This window comes from Cydia pomonella, chromosome 18 (assembly GCF_033807575.1).
Source record: "Cydia pomonella isolate Wapato2018A chromosome 18, ilCydPomo1, whole genome shotgun sequence".
Classification (NCBI taxonomy): domain Eukaryota; kingdom Metazoa; phylum Arthropoda; class Insecta; order Lepidoptera; family Tortricidae; genus Cydia; species Cydia pomonella.
In genome coordinates, this window is record NC_084720.1 from 14,287,215 (window position 1) to 14,309,724 (window position 22,510).

At 37.4% G+C, this 22,510-nt stretch overlaps 2 protein-coding genes across 2 annotated transcripts in view; one reads left to right on the top strand and one right to left on the bottom strand.

Moving 5' to 3' along the window:
• LOC133527571 (uncharacterized) overlaps nt 1-21,436 on the top strand; it is a 69,196-nt gene extending 47,760 nt beyond the window's left edge. The window contains exons 4-5 of the mRNA XM_061864632.1: nt 16,440-16,523; nt 16,673-21,436. Of these exons, the coding sequence (XP_061720616.1) occupies nt 16,440-16,523; nt 16,673-16,771 (183 nt within the window). The 3' untranslated portion in view covers nt 16,772-21,436. The remainder of the gene's footprint in view (nt 1-16,439; nt 16,524-16,672) is intronic.
• LOC133527546 (probable beta-hexosaminidase fdl) overlaps nt 1-22,510 on the bottom strand; it is a 172,721-nt gene that overhangs the window by 94,410 nt on the left and 55,801 nt on the right. The window contains exon 3 of the mRNA XM_061864600.1: nt 14,401-14,435. The gene's annotated coding sequence lies outside the window, so the exon portion shown is untranslated. The remainder of the gene's footprint in view (nt 1-14,400; nt 14,436-22,510) is intronic.

A 22,510-nucleotide genomic window follows, 5' to 3' on the forward strand; every position in this document is an offset into this window, starting at 1 on the left:
GTGTTCTACTCTCACTGAGCGTAAACGTGAGCGAGATGGATGTGTTTTTGTATTTTAATTTGTTGTAAATTTTAACGAAAAAGAAAATGATCGATAAATTCACTCAAAAATAAAGTTCCGCATTTTTCGACGCACTATTATATATTTTAGCTTTTGAGCATAAATTGTTACACATTTTTAAAGTGCACTTTAGACCTGTTTGTAATTTTTCTATCGAACGACAGTCAAAAAAAAGACGATTCGAATCCTGAAGTACTTAGAGAAAAATCTCAAGATTGCTATAGTACATTACGATACAAGTGCGAAAAATAGGAAATCCAAAACGAGTGGCGATAAATTAAAACACGACCGAAGGGAGTGTTTTAAATCGACACGACGACTCATATATCGTACAACGTTTTACAGTACATTTTTAAATTTTCGACATAGTTACGTAATGTGCTAATTATCGCACTAGTGCGGTAAAGTAGCGCCATAGGTACTGTAAATTAAATTTTTGGCAACCGTATTGTTAAAAAGCGGCCAAGTGCGAGTCGGACTCGCCCATGAAGGGTTCCGTACCATTTATGACGTATTAAAAAAACTACTTACTAGATCTGGTTCAAACCAATTTTCGGTGGAAGTTTGCATGGTAATGTATATCATATTTTTTTTTTAGATTTTTCATTCTGTTATTTTAGAAGTTACAGGGGGGGGGGGACACACTTTTTTTCACTTTGGAAGTGTCTCTCGCGCAAACAATTCAGTTTAGAAAAAAATGATATTAGAAACCTAAATATCATTTTTGAAGACCTATCCGTAGATACCACACACGTATGGGTTTGATGGAATTTTTTTTTTTTTTTTAATTTTATGACGTATTAAAAAAACTACTTACTAGATCTCGTTCAAACCAATTTTCGGTGGAAGTTTGCATGGCAATGTATATCATATATTTTTTTTAGATTTTTCATTCTGTTATTTTAGAAGTTACGGGGGGGGGGGGGGGACACACATTTTTCCACTTTGGAAGTGTCTCTCGCGCAAACTATTCAGTTTAGAAAAAAATGATATTAGAAACCTCAATATCATTTTTAAAGACCTATCCATAGATACCCCACACGTATGGGTTTGATGAAAAACATTTTTTGAGTTTCAGTTCTAAGTATGGGGAACCCCCAAAATTTATTGTTTTTTTTTCTATTTTTGTGTAAACATCTTAATGCGGTTCATAGAATACATCTACTTACCAAGTTTGAACAGTATAGCTCTTATAGTTTCGGAAAAAAGTGGCTGTGACATAATCGGACAGACAGACGGACATGACAAATCTATAAGGGTTCCGTTTTTTGCCATTTGGCTACGGAACCCTAAAAAGGGGTACAATTAAAAAAAAATTGATAGATTCCTATCAATACTCGTTTGATTTTGGAGCTTCAAATGCATGGGCTTTACACCTCAAACTGAATACTTCTACACTCTTTTAACAAAAAACAATTTTTGTAAATGTTCCTAAAACTACAGCAAAGTTGGATCGTTTGTTAAAATCGAAAGATACATAAACGGTTACCATAAGCACCGCAACCACGAAATTGCCAATCACAACACTTGCAACTTTGCCCGCGAACAATGGGGCTGGCCAAAATGTTAGAATCCTAGGATCCTAGTGAAGAACGATTCAAATGCTCTAATCGTACGAACGACTTAAGGCCATTTTCAGCGATTCAGAATTAGCATTGCAATTGTTGGCAGAGGGCAGAGTTCGGGCAAATTGATCGCTTGTACAAACCAATATACCTACTCTCCGATTATGCATAAAGAGACGTTTTCCAGATAGATTTTTCTACAGTGACCCGCCTGTTGCTATCTTTATTGCACGCGCATAATTATTGTCCCGCCTGTGATGCAGGTTGTCAATGTACTTACAGCAAAGCGTCATATCTAATATCTGATACCATGTGATTTTAGATTATGAAAATGCTAAGCTACTAAAGTTACGGGTTTAGTTTTCGTAAGTAAAAATGTGATTGATTGTTTGAAAAAGTACTTAAAAAAGTAAGGTGGCTCCCCAATTATTCACTTCGGACGGGAACTAAATAGATTTGCCTCTGCTCTGTCTGCAGGAAAAGGGGCATTCCACAAATATAACCTTTCCATATAACATTCCATAACCTGCAAAATTATGTATTTTATACCGTTCAGTCTTGGAAGCTTTTAAAACTGAGTAAATGTATGGGTCCGCTATTTAAAAAAGAAATAACCTGAATCGCCAAAAACTCTATTTTATTATTGAACCTGCTCACAAAAACTCACGAAAATCGGTGGACAATTGGAACCTTATCACGTCGTCATGCCAAAATATCGGTTTCTGAGCTTTATCAGAAATGAAAAATGCCCCAAAAATTGGCGGGTAGTTTATCTTTTACATCTATACATACATATTATTTACATAATAAATTGGTTTCTAAAATTACACGGTAAAATGTCATGTGTAGTTGTAGGTTGGTACTACAGGAAAACGACTCCCTTTGGCGGATATCGAAGCGTCAACATCTCCAGCATCTCCTGAGGATGTCGCGTAATGAGGGGAAGCCTGTATCGAGTTTTATATGCTTCGCGGTATTGTTATATTTCCGTATTTACTTTTGCAGTGGGAAAATTAATTATTAATTTAATTGATTCGTTGTTAAAGTAATTGCGCGGAGATTTTCTGGTAGTTACAAAGTAGTTAAGTTAGGACTAAAAGTAATTTATACCTACAGTGTGTGAATCCAATGCGGGCGATAAAAGAAACCAGATATACGTAGAATTTATCCGCGTGATCATTAAATTAGTTTTTTCTCCTTTTCTTGGTCATCTCAAAAGATACATTATCTATATCCTCTTTTAGTATTTTTTTTTCTAAGAGATTTATTTGCTAAATCAGACACAAGTGAAGCTTGAATGCACGATATTTTTTAGTTTTGTCAAGAAGAGGATTAAGTTACACTTAATTATGACCCCGTAATTATTTTTTGAGAATTTACCGAGCAAACCTTACGAAACATAACATGACATGACATAACGGGATGCGGGCGGGATGCCAACAAGCGTTGACAATTACTTTAAAAAAGCTCGTATCTCGTAACTTGTGTGTTGCTTTACATTGCGGGCCGATTATTTCTAAGCAAAATTTATCTCAATATGTATACTTCTATTTGACGTTGTGAAGAATTTATAAGTATTGATTTTGATATATTTCTAGACATTTTATAATTGTATATAATCAATATTTTTTGACGACCAAATAATTTACTGTACATTGTAATTTCATATTATGAAATAGATAAATCTAAATCTTCTTAGGTCCTTTGCTAACGACCTTCTAAATATTCGCCCGTATTGAATTGGCACACTGTATACTTACATTACATTTTTACTTTATTCACAAAACTTCCTGTCTTACGGAAGAGACATTTTAAATACGAGTATGTTACAAACGGGGCATATTAAATATATTACAAATACGTGAGTGACCCCTTTGTAATATATTGAATATACATTTTTAATTTTTGCTTACTAACATAAAAGTAAAATACAAAGTTTTATGCAGCGAAGACTTCAACCATTCCGTAGCTGATCATATTAACTTCTTACCAACCGCCTAGTCTAACAGTACACCTATAAGTACCTATAAATTTGTGTAGGTTTGTAATTATTACAAAGTTGCTTCTGCCCGCGACTTCGTGTAACTAAAACTATCATATGTCCTTCCCCGGGCCTCAAACTATCTCCTTACCGAATTTCATATAAATTGAGTAATATTTATTATATGTAGTCAAAATTGTAATACTCATACTGCTAGAACTGTACTCGCCCGCACTCGGGCATCAATAAGAATGAATAGAATGCTCTACCAGAATTGAGCCGAAGCCGAACAGTTGAATTCGACTTGTTGCTGGTCGGTTTAGTTTTAGTTGCCTAATTGTGTCGATCAATCGGCTGCCGAGTGCCGAACTCATGCAGCTAAGGGTAAATAGCTTATTTGGCAGTAAAATACAGAGAATTGGTGCGCAGTATTTGGAAAATGGTTTTCATTATATCTCTTGAATATTAAGTTGCCCATAGTTTTATAAAAGTTAAGTTAGGTTTTTTATAACTTGTATGATAGGAGCTTCCGAAAATGGTTGGTAAATTTTTGTTCTGTCGTAACTTGTAATAAATAATAATAATAAATAAATATTACAGGATATTATCTATAACACAAATTGACTAAGTCCCACAGTAAGCTCAATAAGGCTTGTGTTGTGGTACTTAGGCAACGATATATACGAGATATATACATAAAGATTTATAAATGGTTAAATAGATGGAAAACACACATGACTCAAAAACAAATATACGTGCTCATCACACGAATAAATGCCCTTACCAGGATTTAAACATTTTAAACTCGGGACCATCGGCTTCACAGGCAGGGTCACTAGGCCAGACAGATCGTCAAAATGTAATATATATCTATGTAATACTAATTGAAAAAAACTAACGAAGGGGAATAGATACCTATGGAATATACATCAAATGGTGTAAAAATATTTTCTATAATGTAAATATTCAGAGAAGAAAACCCTTCGGCCGCGTACGCAACCAGAGCTTCGTAACCAGATGCGATCGAAAACTATTTCTGCCTTGTACGAAACCGGTTGCGATCAAAAACTAATTTCGTCTTACCCGTAACCAGTTACGATCGAACACTTCTCGTTCTTATACGAAACCAATGTCTGGGCCATCTAGCTATAGGTTTTTTTTTTCAACTATTTTGTCATGATACTCATTATAATTTCTTATCCTGAATGTCAGTGCTCCATGTCTCTTAAGCCAGTGTCTTTTAAGGAACAAGGTTACATTGTATTTGCCAACAAAGTATTTGAATATTATCAACTGGTACAATTTTTGTGTTCTGATTTTTGACTAGATATATAGTCCCTAAAAACTAACAAAGCTGCAGGCCCTGATAACATCTATAACGATTTCTTTCGGCACATGGGTCCTGTTGCAGTGAACTGGTTAACGACGCTATTCTCTTTCATTCTCAAACACAACCGACTTCCTAAGGAGTTTAAACTGGCGAAAGTGGTTGCAGTCCTTAAGCCGGGAAAGCCAGAAAATCAACCGGATAGTTATCGGCCAATAGCTCTTCTCAGCTGTACACTTAAGCTCCTTGAACGTGTTCTCTTGACAAGGATTGAACCGTTCATAGAAGCTATCACCCCTCCTGAACAAGCTGGATTTCGACCTGGAAGAAGTTGCACGGACCAAGTCCTAGCCCTCACGACCCACATCGAAACTGGATACCAAAAAGCGCTTAAGTCTACAGCAGTTTTCATTGACTTAACTGCTGCTTACGACACGGTGTGGAAACATGGTCTCATGAGCAAAGTTTTCAGCGCGATTCCGAGTAGAGAGGTGGCGGATCTTATAAATAGCATGTTGAGCGAGCGGGAATTTGAAGTTTTCCTGGGAAGCTCAAAAAGTAAAAGACGGAAGCTGAATAACGGCCTACCTCAAGGATCAGTATTGGCGCCGAAACTCTTCAATCTTTACATCCACGACCTACCACCAACGGAGGCAACAAAGTTCATATATGCCGACGATATAGCCCTGGTCGTACAAACCAAATCTTTCTCAGCGGGAGAAAATGCTCTAACTTCGGACCTTACAAAGCTGGCAGAATATTTTAAGTTCTGGCGCCTAATACCCAGCATAAGCAAGACAGAGGTATCATGTTTTCACCTTAGCAACCAAATGGCGAACTATCAACCAACTGTTTACTTCAACGGAGAAAAGCTCAGGTACAACAATTGCCCCAAATACCTAGGAGTCACCCTTGATAGATCCCTCACGTATAGGGAGCACCTCACCAAGCTATCACTTAAGCTTGCTTCGCGGAATAACATGATACACAGACTGTGTGGCACATCTTGCAGAGTACTGTGCTCCCGTGTGGTTGGAAAGCGCACACGTAGCTAAGGTGGATACTAAACTCAATGACACTATGCGATGCATAACTGGAACCATCAAATCTACCCCCACATACTGGCTGCCAACTCTGTGCCACATAGCCCCCCCACATCTGCGTAGGAAGCATGCATTGAGGAGGGAAACAGAGAAGATCATCTCAACTGGCTCCTTACCCATTCATAGAGATTTCTGTAACCCACCTCACCAGCGTCTGAAGTCCAGAAAACCCGCATATACCCAGAACCTCACAAGTTTTAACATTTCAGAGGCTTGGGAAAATGAATGGGCCGCCGCCAATGCAAACTCAAGAATTGAAAACCCTACACGTCGACTCCCAGGGTTTGACCTCCCGAGAAAACAATGGTGTCGGCTCAATAGACTAAGAACGGGACATGGCCGATGCAACTACTTTTTGCACAGGTGGGGGTGGAGGGACTCGGCTCTGTGTGATTGCGGCGAGGAGGACCAAACCATGGAACACATTATCCAGCGCTGCCCCCTGTATTCCTACCAGGGGCCACCAGAGGATCTGCTGCATCTCACACCCGACGCAGCTGCTTGGATCGGCATCCTGAACGTTGACGTTTAAATTACTTAATTTTAATGTAAATAATTGCCTATTTTTATATTTATGCCATACGATTAAATAACTAGATATATAACGTGTACAGTACTTATACTGTATAACAAGGTGTATAAATATAATCTTAGCTGACTTTATCAACGGTCGAAAGGTTTCGTACAACAAAGAAAAGTGTTCGATCGTAACTGATAACTAGTAAGACGGAATTAGTTTTTGATCGCAACCGGTTTCGTACAAGGCAGAAATAGTTTTCGATCGCATCTGGTTACGAAGCTCTGGTTGCGTACGCGGCCGAAGGGGAAGAAAATTGGAGGGAACACGTGTGTATGGGGAATTGGTCGTACACTTCCTTTTCTTTTAATTATAAAGGACATTATTAATTTAGTCAAAACTGTCTTAAATATGTCAGTAACATAAAAAAAAACAAGGAATAAAACACAACGTAGTTTTGCATTTAACTAAAATATTAACAAATAAACAGACGTAACTGACTCCACCAAATCGTGAGCATTGGAGCATAATACCTATTATTGTATGTTCCAAACATATATCATGGTATACTCAAGCCAAGAAAAAAAAAGCGGCCAAGTGCGAGTCGGACTCGTTCATGAAGGGTTCCGTACCAATTATGACGTATTAAAAAAACTACTTACTAGATCTGGTTCAAACCAATTTTCGGTGGAAGTTTGCATGGTAATGTATATCATATATTTTTTTTAGATTTTTCATTCTGTTATTTTAGAAGTTACAGGGGGGGGGGGGGGGACACATTTTTTTACTTTGGAAGTGTCTCTCGCGCAAACTATTCAGTTTAGAAAAAATGATATTAGAAACCTAAATATCATTTTTGAAGACCTATCCATAGATACCCCACACGTATGGGTTTGATGAAAAAATTTTTTAAAAGTTTTATGAAGTATTAAAAAAAACTACTTGCTAGATCTCGTTCAAACCAATTTTCGGTGGAAGTTTGCATGGAAATGTATATCATATATTTTTTTTTTATTTTTCATTCTGTTATTTTAGAAGTTACGGGGGGGGGGACACATTTCTTCACTTTGGAAGTGTCTCTCGCGCAAACTATTCAGTTTAGAAAAAAATGATATGAGAAGCCTAAATATCATTTTTGAAGACCTATCCCTAGATACGCCACACGTATGGATTTGATGAAATTTTTTTTTTTTTTAAATTTTATGAAGTATTAAAAAAAACTACTTACTAGACCTCGTTCAAACCAATTTTCGGTGGAAGTTTGCATGGGAATGTATATCATATATTTTTTTTAGATTTTTCATTCTGTTATTTTAGAAGTTACGGGGGGGGGGGGGGGGGGACACATTTTACCACTTTGGAAGAGTCTCTCGCGCAAACTATTCAGTTTAGAAAAAAATGATATTAGAAACCTCAATATCATTTTTAAAGACCTATCCATAGATACCCCACACCTATGGGTTTGATGAAAAAAGATTTTTTGAGTTTCAGTTCTAAGTATGGGGAACCCCCAAAATTTATTGTTTTTTTTCTATTTTTGTGTAAACATCTTAATGCGGTTCATAGAATACATCTACTTACCAAGTTTGAACAGTATAGCTCTTATAGTTTCGGAAAAAAGTGGCTGTGACATAATCGGACAGACAGACGGATATGACGAATCTATAAGGGTTCCGTTTTTTGCCATTTGGCTACGGAATACGAACGAAAAGGTCCTACGAAAAGCCCTGTCGTTAAATGCTCTCGCTTCAGTAACACGCGCATGTGTTTGAACCTGCAAATCGGTTCATTGCACACAACTCTCAAGTCTCTTATGTCATACAATACAACTTGCCAGTGATGGTGCATCTGACTTAATACCAGATTGGTCTAAATTTAGATAGTCATTAATATTTATAAGTACTTACTTCCCATGTTACATGTTTGGTGCTTTAGTTACACTAAACAGTGATCTGGATCTGACCACTTAAATTCAAAACAAGAAATAACTATCGGATTAGGCCTCCTGTTTTTTTAAATCATTTCCTCGATATTTTTTTCTAATGCTAAAAATATTACCAGATCTATACAGTTCAATTTATGTTTCCTTCCTACTAACAATTATTTTTTTATACTATACAATAATTGAGGAGTCAATCAAAATGTATAAAAATACCTCCTAAGCATACTGAGGCAAGTGACAATTTTATGATTTTACGTTTTTTTACATATTAATGATTAAAATACCAATATTTATTTACCTTCCACTGAAATTTCATGCTGAATTTCGTATTCGTTTTGAAAATAAAGTGTCGTATATGGATATTACTAACATAATCTTATATACTCGAACTGTGTATACTTACAGAGGCTAGTCACTTGCACCACAATACGCGGTACAATTAACGCGGAGGAGGATAAAAAAAGTGTGACATAATGATACTCACTCTACTCACTGGGTTGGCGTGGGAAAAAAAAACAAGTTCAATTTGAATCATTTGATAATTTTTTAATGTTTTGATAATTAGGTAACATACAATTCTACTTTGAATCAAGTTTTATCGTAAAAATTGTAAAATTTTCACGTATACTGGATCAAGTGCTTGTTGGCTCCGCTTTAAATTCACACTGGAGTGTATTTATACTGTTAAGTATATCATAAACTGCAATACATTTTAAAATTCCATGAATGCAGACATCCTTGAGATTTCGCCAGAAAAAATCCAAAATTTTATGGAACTACATTAACCCTTGGAATGGTAGGTCGTCAGACTCCCGACCGATTATGTCATTTAAATGTGAAATTTGATTAAGTAAATAATATCAAAATTCCAATAACTCAAAACGACATATGCCACTTGAAAAGATAACATATAAGGAAGTTACGTTTCGTTGTACCTTTGAGCCGCTCTCCTACAAAATTCTGATTTTGCACTTCCCTCATTATACGTAGGAGGTATATCGTTATAGCTTTTCTAAACATTAGTTTTTGGACCAGGGTACGTCCTTAAACTACGTCCACAAGAGAGGTATGGGCATTGTGAATGTCATTTCGCTTTGTGTGGTAGGGCACAGCACAGCGGATGTCATTCCAGATCAGAGCAGAGCCCAACTGGGGAAGTACCTCCACCTTACAGAAAACCGCAGCCAAATAACACTAGACCCTACTCATAGTGTTGTGTTCCTGCCGGTGAGTAAGGTTGCCAGAGCTCAACGAAGGGAGGGACGGGTGTTAGAGTCGGCAACGCGCATGTATCTCCCCTGGAGTTGCAGGCGCACATAGGCTACGGAGCCTGCTTACCATCAGGCGGGCCGTATGCTTGTTTGCCACCAACGTAGTATAAAATAAAATGAAAAGTACTTACGTTTACCTAGGTATTTCTTTAACATAGGTGTATTTGCAGAGCAACGATGCAGAGGTGAAAGGGGCAAATCGCTGCAATGCACACGTCTAATCATTTAAATTCCCCGGTTCAATTTCTAGCCGAAGCAATGTGCCGTGGTAGCCGTCGCTGCCAGAGTCAAGTGCCCGTACCATGAGTGTGCAGGGGTGTTCGTTCCTAGTGCACCAATGCACGGCACTCACCGCGAAAAACTCGCCCCCTTACAATCGAAATCACATTCTCATTTTAAAACAACATGATGAAATAACATGAAATATAGCAAGAACATTCAAGTAACTTACCTACATATATCTATGTCTGGGATTATTTCATGTTGCTAAAAATTGTAATATAAAGAAAATCGAGCGGAGAGGCTTTGTATATAAAACTTTTTCTGACTCCAAAGTAGGTGCACTAGGAAAGAGTTTACGCAGTCGCTATTCGCTCTGTGTATGATTGAGGTCCCGCCCTGCCAGGTAAGGAGAACAATCTCTTATGGGAGAACTAAAGTGTCTAGCTGGCAGCTGTAAATAATGGTTCAAAATCTCTGCGGTGGCGCTAGGTTAGCACAAGGACTTGATAATGAACTTGGACATTATTGACGGAGTGAAGTATGCTGTCAGTAAGTTTTTTTTTTTATAAAAGTCTGGGAATTTGTTGTGATATATTACGGCGCCACCTATTTAAGGTTTTTTGATGGACACTTCATACACAAAGATTGTTCTTCTACTTCTTCTTACCTCTACCCTCCACATTATGGGCCAAATTATGACTAAATTGACAGTTGACAGCTGTCAAATATTATGAAAATATCGTCCCATGAAAGTTCACGAGTTTTTTTCCGCATTAACGTGCATTTCGAAGCAGTAAGTATATTCAACGGCCACTTCTTATACTGCGGTTCCGTTATACTATTACTGTAGTAATGAAATAGGATTACCTATTTTACTTCGAAAATGTACCATACCATATAAAACACCTGATTTAGACACCAGTCTTTAATTATTTTTACAGCTAAAAAAACCAAGAATACTTAATGATACGGCCAAGAAAACTCATGGTAAGGGTAAAGTATTGCTCGACTCTTGTTCGATACGATACCGTTATACGGTCGAATCGAAGTGGAATCGAATGCTTGCTTAATTCGATTATTCAATGCCTGGGTTGAAAATCGATGGATAGAAACGATACATTGGCTATGTAGCATCTACTCGTACATCTTCTTAGCCTAGGCCAACTACTCCAACTACCTACAAAGGTGTTTCAGAAGGTCGGGAATTTGATCCATCTTGAAGCTGTGAATTTTTCTATTCGAAGTCATTTGAAGATAAAGTCATCAAAACTTGACGATTTTAACGTTTTTTCAGATTTTTGTCATACGTGTACGTGACCCTATATTTTTTGAGGGTTGTGGTTCTTTCCTTGCCCTGCGAATTGGCATCGCCATACAGCGCGGTAATGCCACCAGCCTTCTGGGCACCCTACCATCGGGCGACGAGCTAGCCCCCATTTTTTATTTGTAAATGTATGTATTTAGATATGTTTCTTTACTTTAGTTATATATTTTTTTGTATTTTATGCGTTTTAATAAGTTAGTTTAGATAAATTATATTAACAATGTTATATTTTATAAATAAATTAAGTATTTTTTTTATCAGTCGGGTTAACTGTACGTATTTCAAAACGTATATAAATTGAACTTTACTATATTACACAGTTGAGAGTTTTGTAGAGTGTGCAGAAAATGACCCAATTAGCAAATATGGGGTTACATCCCGATTTAAAATATGACGTGTAGGTACAGTAAATGAAATTATTGTTTGTGAAATAGACTTTGTGTCGGCGAATCTCACGTAGGCAGTTGACTTATAGACGTTACAAATTTGTATTTCAAGTTGATTTGAAATAAGCCCACATAAAATTGGTTTCAATTCTTTTATTTTCACCTGTTATGAATTACGTAATTTGAAATATGCTCATGCAGAATTACTGCAGGTTTTTAGTTTAGGTAAATAAAACCTTGATAGGTCATAATCATAAGTAAAAATAAACTAGATTAGGTAGGTACCTATTTTTAACTCAACAGTGTAATTTAAACGCGACCTTGAGTCATAAAGGTTACCTTTTCAAACAAACACCACATTGACATACGACTTTAAGGAACTGAGATATCCTACCGTTATGGAATATGTACCAGTATGGGATGTATTCGATTCGAGATATTTAATAAAACTACTTTATCTACACCCATATCATAAACAATCTATGATGGCGTCAAAATCTGTAAATAATAGCCAACATTACGATAAACTGTTTTATTATAACAAATTTCTTATCTGTAAATATGTTGTAATTACTGAAGTCCATAATGTAACAGTTCTTACTGTTAACGGAGAGTTATGAACGTCATGCTCTCTGGCAATCCCGCACTGCGAAAAAGTAAATACCTATAATGGAAATCAGTAGAAATTGCTAGAGAGATGTTCCACGTGCGTTCTATTGCTTTGTTTCGTGGTATTGAGTTGTCAAACATTAACTTTTGATAACCAGAGTTATCACATAAGTATGGCTACCAACAGTTTGACATTGACATATTAAGCTTAGAATAAATTTAAAAGTGGAAAAATTACTGTCTTGGGTGAGACTTGAACTCACGGCCTCTGGATCGATACTCCAGCGCTCTGCCATCTGAGTCACCAAGACCTCAGCCATAGGCAGCAAATTTTCCACCATATGGGTCTAGGGGATCCTAGCGTATATTGACATATTCCCTATCGTGAGCGTAACTTACTTTTCAGACACAGACGTCAGACGCAGACGTCAGAGAATATGTCAGTATGACACTGCTTAGGCAGTCGTAGTAAGGATAAAGTTATGTACCATCAGCCGTAAAGGTGCATAGCGACTTTATCAATGAATTCATTCATTATTTCTCCATGCAATTTCGCAGCTCACTGTGCAAGGTTGGGCCAAATAGTTCGTGTCCTTAGTCTATCCCAGGATCCAGAAGATAACGGGATCTTGACTTTGGCAGGAGCCGCAGGAGTCTTAAATTCCTCAATGCCATATTTCGAAACAACTTTCATTGGTAAAATAAATTAAGAACATTCGTCGTATCGTTGAATAGGTAATAAATCAATTTTATAGTGACGTTAACTTCACGTGACATGCTGTTTAAACACCCACTATAGCTATAATGGTCTCATAAATGTCGTACGTATACCAATATTTTTTACTGCGGCTGTTTGAGTTGTGCTTGATTAGTTAGCCGTTATCAAACTACCTATATACTGTGATATGAAATGTTGAGGAAATAGATTACCTAATTTACTTTGTATCAAGGGAACATAATCCACAAAAATCTCGCCTACGTAACGCAATTCTTCTAATACTTCAGAAAATGCTGAGAAAACGATATTGGGTCTGGTAATATTTCATGTATTGTCTAACAAATTGGCAGTATGGCCTCAAGCTTTACGGATTTGATAAAGGTAGCTGCCATTCAAGGCAAAAGCGTTATGTAAGCGACATTTTTGTGTAATGCCCCTAAGCATCGATCTTCGGGACACAAACCCGCCGTTGTACCAAGTGAGCTACCGAAACTTACCCGTTGATAGCGAATACTTCCACCATATCCTTCATATGCGCCTTAGCGATATCTACCGTGTGTTAAATTCCTTAAACTCTATATAGTATTCCGGAGTCGCGAGTTGCCCAACACAGTGGATTTTTCAGTTTTTCTTTTATTTCTAAGAAAAAATTACCTTTGCATATTATAAGCACTAATTATGAGCACAAAAGTATTATAATTTTCATTGTATTTCACCGTCCTAGTCTGGGACCGGTCTGAAAACCAGCACCGGGCATGTCAGCCCGGCAAGCGCTGGGACTGGAACACTTTGCCCATTACAAATATAAACCCTTTGATCTGTATCGCTGTATCTTCTTTAAAAAAAATATACAATACAATATAAATACTCTTTATTGCACAACCTCAAAATAACATTTATAGAGAGCCATACATAATACATGAAGACAGAGGTATTAGAGGTAGAGGGATTCTATTATGTAACTCTATTTTTCTGTATATGTGGCAATAAATTATTCTTATTCTTATCTTATCTTATATCCAGTTACCTATACTTTGTATCTATAGGTATTTAAATAAAAATAAAAATTGTAAATTTTCAGGTAGTTATAACTTTGTAACATTGGTTAACCAACCAAATACAAAACCGCCTGGATCTGTTACTATGAACGACCTGATCTCTGATGATTTAACCTACATTATTTGATCATGTTATGTTGCTTAAGAAGCCATTTGAGGGTAGATTTTGTTAGCTTTTATTGAAATACCTAAAGATACAGAGTATAAATTAGAGCGGTCATATTCATATGCAAACTTAAGGTCGGTTGCCCCCCCCCCCCCCCCCTTGGCAACACCCTTGGCCTCTTAATAGCAGTCCTAAAATGTTCGTAACTTACCATTACACAATGCAACTCCGATTCCTCAACAGCATCTGAAACAATAAGATAATTATGCATCAAAAGAAAGTAGCTACGACATCGGGGGGCAGACACTGACCCTGTCTAGTCAAGCAAACAAAAAACTGCCGTACCCCGTTTTCCCGAAGCCATTCAGGGTATTTCGACCCCCTCTAAATTGATAATTTCAATGAGAATTAGCAATCATTTCATGTTGGCTATATCACGAAAAAGTCAAACCTGACCTAACCATATGATGGAGTGATCAATTCTTTAATGGATCATTTCATGAAATTATCTGGCATCTGGCACATGGACATCGGTTTGCACTTGTACTATTAGCCATATTATTGTATCACATCGCAGCTTAAGAAAATAGCAACGAAGGGTACCTTACCTATAAATATCCCAAATCTAACTACAATTATCAAAGCAAAGCTTTCGTAGCCCAAATACATTGTTAGTTAGTTACAGTGAAACATCGATAACTCGAACCTCCGTAAGACGCAATCCTAGTTACCACGAAATAAGACGTTATTCCCTTCTCTTCAAAGCTGAATACTTCAACAACTCGAAATATTTAACCTCGTTATGGCGAAGTAACGAATATTTACCCTTGATGGGAATTCAGTATTTTTTTTTACCTTTATAACACGAAATCTTTAAGTTGACCTCTATATCTCGAAAACAGTGACGTATTGTTTCTTCACATATAGCTCGAATTTATTAAGAAGAATAATAATATTGGTAATACACGTGTTTGTGTAATAATCCCTGTAATACGATTTTTCAATTAGTTTATATGAAACGAACCGAAACCTCTTGAAGACGAACCAGAATCCATAAAAACCTCTCCTGACCTCCATAAGATTAAACTTCGTTAACATGAAGTTTTAGACGTTTCCTTTGAGATTCGTGCTATCGAGGTTCCACTGATGTTTAAGGAAATCTGACCTAAAACAATAGGTTTCAAGGGTCCTAGCGTTCAATTAAGTACGCACTGTTTTCATAGTAAAATTAATAACAAAGCGAAATTCACATTGATTAATTACAAAGGTTAATTATGCGGAAAAGTCAAATTTATTTTAACCGCAAAATAAATAGTGAAAGGGTTATATTTGTTTAAACCTCTGCAGGAGGGGTACGGGACCGGTGATAATTGCTTTGTAACTGTAGATCTCACAATTATAATGATTACATGGAATAATTATTATGGAAATACGTAAATTGCCCCGGTATCTGGTTTCAGTTTCAGTAAATACTTATAAATTAATAAATAATAAGCAATCGGAGTTACGCTCTCATTTTAAAACGAGTTGCTGAAATTACATGAAACTTAACATGGCCATTCAAATAACATATCTATGTCTAGTACTAATTTTCCTTTCTAAGAATTGTAATAGAAAGAAAATAGAGTCAGACCAAGCTAAGTTGGCAGCGATTTTATAGCCCAGATGGGGCACGTGTTATTTTAAACGTCAAGCTACTATGAAATTAAGAAGTTTACTTAACACGTGCCCCGCCTGAGCTATCAAAATCGCTGCTAGCTTGTCTAGGTCTGACTCTAGAACGAATAACGCAATTTTTAGCAACAAATACTAATACCGTACATAAGTAGATGTTTATGCCAAGTCTCATGTTATTGTCGTTTTAAAAAGAGGCCCAAACTTGGATTATACCGTAGCGAGGTTTTGGCGCAGGGTTCATGACACCCTTAACCTTTTAACCGCCGTAGTCTGATAAATAAGACAAAACTTCGTGTAACATCGCAACGGCGGCGTCACGAGCACGCTCGATGAAAAATCAAAGCGGTTTAAAGGTTAACAGTATTCTCGCGCAATTTTTTAGCATACTAACCGTTACTCAAGTTATAAGGTGACACTCGGATGGCAAGAAAAGCTGTTATGGGATTGCCGCAGGCGTTGTGTCACTGTCAATTTCCTAATTGAGCTGGAGTAGCGAATAACTTTCAGACCGACTTTCGTACCTTCGATAGTAACGACGCTACAGGTTGTAATGCGGAGTATTTCTGTTCGCAGGTCGTGGATCCCCCTCCTGGTCCTCCCCCCGCCTACGACACCGTGGTCGACTGCCCTGCCGAACCGAAGGACTGTTCGTTACAGGTACGTTACAAAATATGTCATTAGAATTATTTGAGTTACCAACATGTTTTCTTTTGAAGATCAGGTAGGTTGTAGGTGTACAGAAAGCTCAAAACAAGACAGCTGAATATCATACTTTATCGCACAGTAAATAAGGTTTATTTTTACAGGAGGTGACAACAGAGCCCTGTAGCCACTGCAAGCCGCGCTGCGACAGCGGGCTACCGTCATACGAAGCTGCCGTGATGCTAAAAGACACTAAGTTATAATCCCGAGTGAACCCCACCAGCACCCATCCAGTAGCACTCTTTCTAAGTAATATAGTTAAAAAGAGATGGGTAGTTCTCAGGGTGTCGCGGCACATGCGCTTATGAGATTCAGGGCACTGAGCCTCTTATAGTGCTGTATGGAGTTATGTACAGTTTGTGTAGAATACAACAGACAACGGGCTGGCTTCATACCAAGTTAACTCTTATGTTAGAAAACAGTATAGCGTCCGAGTAATCGTCACACGCAAGAAAAGGTAGCGCGCTGTACTTATGTATAGTATATAAGACAATATAGCCTTGTAGGTGTAAACCCCGTTGAAAGACACCAGTTGCCGCGTCAGTGTAACCCCAACGAACACGAGTGAGATCCCAAAAAATTAGTGATGGCCTGCAGCCGCGTGACGCATGTTCAACATAGAAAATAACAGCGCCTTTAACCAACGGCAACAGGGGCATTCCACAAAAAGGTCTAATTTGTCGGTGACGTGACGTGTATGGTAGCTACTTTAATAACCTGCAGAAATCAAATGTTATCAAGCCAAATATTAGGTTTTTATTTCTTAGCTTTATCAGAAGTGTTAATAAAATAGTGTGACGTACCCGATACTTTTCTGGAATGCCCCACCGAAGCCATAGCGATGCTAATGTATGTTATGATTGCGCCAAAGCAATCATAGACTCGCGTATAGTGTATCAGTTTTTTTTGATTCGGTCCCAAAATCACACATTAGTTCCGCATCAATAGACGAGCGTTATTATACCTGAGTTCTTCCTGAGTTACGCAATCAATGAATAATGAACCCACGTCATGAACACATGAAAAGTAATTATAAGTTATCTGACATCGTACCTTTGAAAATAATTACGATAATGTTTAACACAATTATTTTCTTATAATTGCAAAAGTGAGTGGTGAATGTGGCGATGATTTCTAGTCTTTGCTCTATCAAAGACACGAAATCTTGATAAAAATTAAAATCGTTGCAGAGCAGCCTAAATCCTCGTACCTATTACGGTAGTCGATATCGCGCTACGCTATCGATTCATCACGGCTAAGTGTCAGACTATGTCGCGTGCACTCGGCGTCAACGGCAATCCTCAAATCGTGATAAGACTTCAGTGCTGTTATTCCAACTGTTTACTGAACACAGATGACTCGAACGTCAACCCGAGGAACACGGAACGAATGCTCCAAGTTGACGCCGGTTGCCATAAATTAGTTTTTGCCAATATGTGGCGGTCGGTGTCAGCGTCGAGCGTCGGAGTCGGGAGCGAGCCGAGACGTGGGCGTAATATCAGTCAGTCTGACTGTGAAATTCCTCAACATTGCCCAACGATACCAAATCATGACTAAAATTAAATCGCTAGTCTAGAACTTCGTACCTACGCTAATCGATAGCGCGCTACACTATCGATTCATCACGGCTAAGTGTCAGACTATGTCGCGTCAGTCGCGTGCACTCAACAGCAATCCTCAAATCGTGATAAGACTTCTAGGGATGTGATTCCAACTTACCGAATGCAGATGAATCTGAATTGACGACAGGGACACATCTGTGGGAAATATCTGCATCGTGTTTGACGTATTGCAGCTTCTGTCCTGTCCCTATCGTCAGTTACTAAATTTAAGAAAGTGTAACAACCTCTAAGGTGACTGTCACATAGAGACTTAGAATAATGCCATTTTTTTTTACCCATTTTCATACGAAGCATTTTCGCTAAATACCGGGAAATCCATGTTATCTGCTACGACGTAGCGTTACGACCGTAGCTCAGCGGTGAATGTGTTAAGACAGCGAATAATGTAGATGTCGTGACCAAATCATAGATTTTTATCATTTCATGATATATCTATCTTATATATATCTTAGAATAAAATTTATCACCTAATTATAAGGTTAGGTTAAGTTTGGTTAGTTTATCTCATGTTGTGGCCTACCAATTATTTTATGTAATGATCAATTCAAAGATCTGGCCACGACATATACACTGTTGAGCAAGTTTACGGTAACCGATGTTTAAATAAAGACAAGCACAAAAAAATAAAGTCGGTAGCTGAAAGTGTGAAAATAAATGATTAGTCTGTGCATTCGACTCACATCTGCTAGACGTCTATTGGAATAAAGCCACCTTTCTTCCGAACACAAATCCTAGCTGCTTAAGAATAACCTCACGATCCGCATTTCATATATGCGATACGACGAGAATGGAAGGTATTTTAAATACAATTACGGGAATGTGTTATTAGGTTGGGATCGGGACTTTTGGTGCTCCCACATTGGCTGTTATAACATGTTATATAACATCGTGTGACAGGGACACCATAATAAATTACTATCACGATGTCCCTGTCATACGATGTTGTATAACATTATATCTTAATTATCCCTGGTCGTTAATTAGTGTAGGTTTTAAGGTTCTGACGGAAGATCAGCGCTGTGGTCTCCGCAGCATTTATGCTGAGTCAGCGCCTATTCTTTACTTTACCATAACACGTGACCCTCTACTAATCTAAAAATAAGACACGTAATACATTGTTATTGATATTAGTGTTAAATTGTATGTTACTTTTTCTTTCTGTTGTCAATTTTCTTTTTGTCTCTTGTTATTTGTTTGTGTCAGAAAGCATGTAAGTTGTGGTTGAATAAAGATTTTATCTATCTATCTATCTATATATACGAGTAACAGCCAATATAGGAGCACCATTTGGGATAAAACAAGACTTGGGAAAATAAGACTAGGTTATCTCCTCTCACGAGTCTGTCTTTGCATAGCTTGAAACTCAATACATGTATGGTTCCACTATTTTAGCATAATTCTAAAAACATAATCGAAAAAAATATATGTACAAAATTTTACGAGAATGCATTGCGAAACAAATACATTGCTTTCCACTAGCTCGGTCAAAATGTCATATTATCGTAGTTTAACGCTGGTTTATTTTTCAATATTTGTTTACTGACCTTAAATATAAACCGTGGTCTACATTGAAAATAGAGATTGTATAAAATAAACAATGTAGTTTAACTGTTCATGTGCCATTTTGTTTTCGGAGCATAATACACGGAATCGCTTCAATTACAAATTATACCGAGTATGGTTTGGTTATATCATATTTCAAGAATTTACTTATCTTAACTACAGAAAAATATGAAGGGTCCCCAGCAAGCTCGGTTTTCCATACAAACGTTGTTACGCTCTCATTTTGAAACTACTTGCTAGAAAATTTTGTACAAAATTTTACAAAAAATACAGCGACTTTTCATACAAAACTTGTTTTTGCGCTATTTCGTTTGTTTTATAAGCTGGAGCTTTATAAACTGATTACAGGCATAGATATACCTCATGTCATTGTATACAAACTTTATATACAATGTGTGTATTGTAAACTTTGCAGTTTCATTACAATCAAAATTCTTTGCAGTTTTAAAACGAGAATCATGTTATTTAAGCATAAAATGAGGGCGTACCTTCGGTTGTATGGTGGCGGTTAGATTCGTGTGACTCTTAAGGTCAGGTAAGAAAACTTATTTTGTCTGGGACCCAATTCGAACAATGCTTATAAGATGTCATAGCGATACGATACGGATCTGTTACTGTCTTAAGTGACGTAAAGTTTACGTCACTTTAGACACTGACAGATCGGTATCGTATTGCTGTGATATCTTATATAGCATTGTTCGAATCGGGCCGCGCCAGATCAGTATGAAAACTCCGAGGTTTTCTCTTGTCCTGGAGCTCCCCACCTGATCCTATTTTTTGATTGCCGGTTTACATATCCTAATTTCGTAAAATCCTGAAATTACAAACAAGCAAAACTCCAACTAAACGCGGATTACCATACACTAAAAAGTTCTGACGTGAGCTCAGCGTTTAAGCCTAACAATAAATTGTGAGGGGCCTTCATAATATTCCCGTGCCTTTGTCTGCGGCGTCCCGGCGTGAATAGTTTCTAGAAGGATATAGGTCGTACGGTACGAGTATATAAAGTGCCTAGTGTCGGTGAAAACTCGAGGCATACGAGTCTTAATTTGAAGAACTCAGTTCAGACACATGATTCAGATTTAGACGCAATCGGTGCAGCAAAGAGTTATTGATGGTAGTAGAGAAGTAAAGTCTAAGAAAAGATGTGCCTCATAGAGGCAACAGAACCAGATGGCACTGTGCTGTGCCGTATATTTTGTGGTCACTGATTTGTCAAAATGGAAATTTTTGACAACTAGGCTTACCGCATAATGTACTGAGCCGTACAGCGCCATCTCGTGTAGCTATCAAATTCGAACCACGAAATTGCCTTAGACTTAACTCATCTGGTACATGCAGTAAATCTTTAGGTGTAGTATGCAGTATTTATTACTGGGTGCTTCATACATAAGTGGCATATAGTTCGTGTCATCCACGATGACGCGCAGTTTTGTCAAATCTAACCTTTAATGACATGACATTACGTGTCAAGGCATGCGTACGGAATATTATAGTGTCGTACCGATTCCTTACTCTCAAGCCATAAAAGGCCCTGACGTGACTCTGTGGTTAAAATACTTTAGAGCCGGGGTCTCCACTAGTTTCTTCTGAGGTCCGGTTTCTAAATAAAAAGACCATCGCGGTCCGTTTAAATCTACTTGAATTTATTAAATAAGCCAAAAAATTAATTTGGAGTGCGGATTCAAACCGCGGTCCGCCTTTTGGTGAGTTCAGAGAATTTTTAATTGTCAATCCTTTTTGAAGACACGTTCGTCGAAATATTTCGGGTCCTGTAACGAGTCCTCTAACAATTTTAGTGGTTCTTAATAAAAGTTACAAAACGTCACTGTTGAAATCATATAATTATATCCAAGCTATGGATGGTCAGCGAAGATAATGCAACATATAAACGTGAAATGTTTGAATATTTTCTAGAAATGAACTTGAGTGTGTGTCTTCAGAAGACTCAAGCCTCTATAAACCATAATGACTGGAGAACCATACTTCAAAAAAAAACTAAGCAATGACGAGTCTAGAAGTCCGTATATTGAGTTGCTAGAGTCTGAAGGACTCAAATGACTCGAAGGCCAACCAACCAACCAACCAACCACCAACCACCAACCACCAACCAACCAACCAACTCTATTATCACTGTCTGCAATTAAGATTACGTTGAGTACATTGTTACATGACCCAATCAACGTGTAGTAATCAATTGAAAGCTTGTTAAGACTGGTTTTTGATTGGCAATTAACGGTGTTCACTGTTTATCAGGAATTACTTTGGCGTTCCTGTGGTTACATTTACCCTGGCACCTGCGCATGGAGGTCGCAGTTATCTAAGTGTTTGCGTGATAATGACAGTCTATTCTTCAGTCGCGTAGCGTTAAAAAATAATCGCATCTATCATAAGTGTTCTCCAGTATTAACATGTATTTATTATTATTCGGAGGTCCAACAGCTGTTATTCTTCTCACCAGTAAACACAGATTAATACAAACAATTAGCACAATTTCCCTATACTCTTTAACGCCAAAGTAATTCTTTTTAACTTAAAATTAAGTATAGGAGATATGAAAGAAATAAAGAAAACATACGATATCGTCAGATTGTATTTTCTCTTCGATGATAACGGAAGGATCATAATATGCCAATGGTATAATTATATACATTTATGTTATATGGAAAACCTATAGTTGCGATACCTGCATAAAATATAGCGTCGCCAAGTCAAAGTATAATTATATCTGCGAAATGAAAACGGAAACCTGTCGTG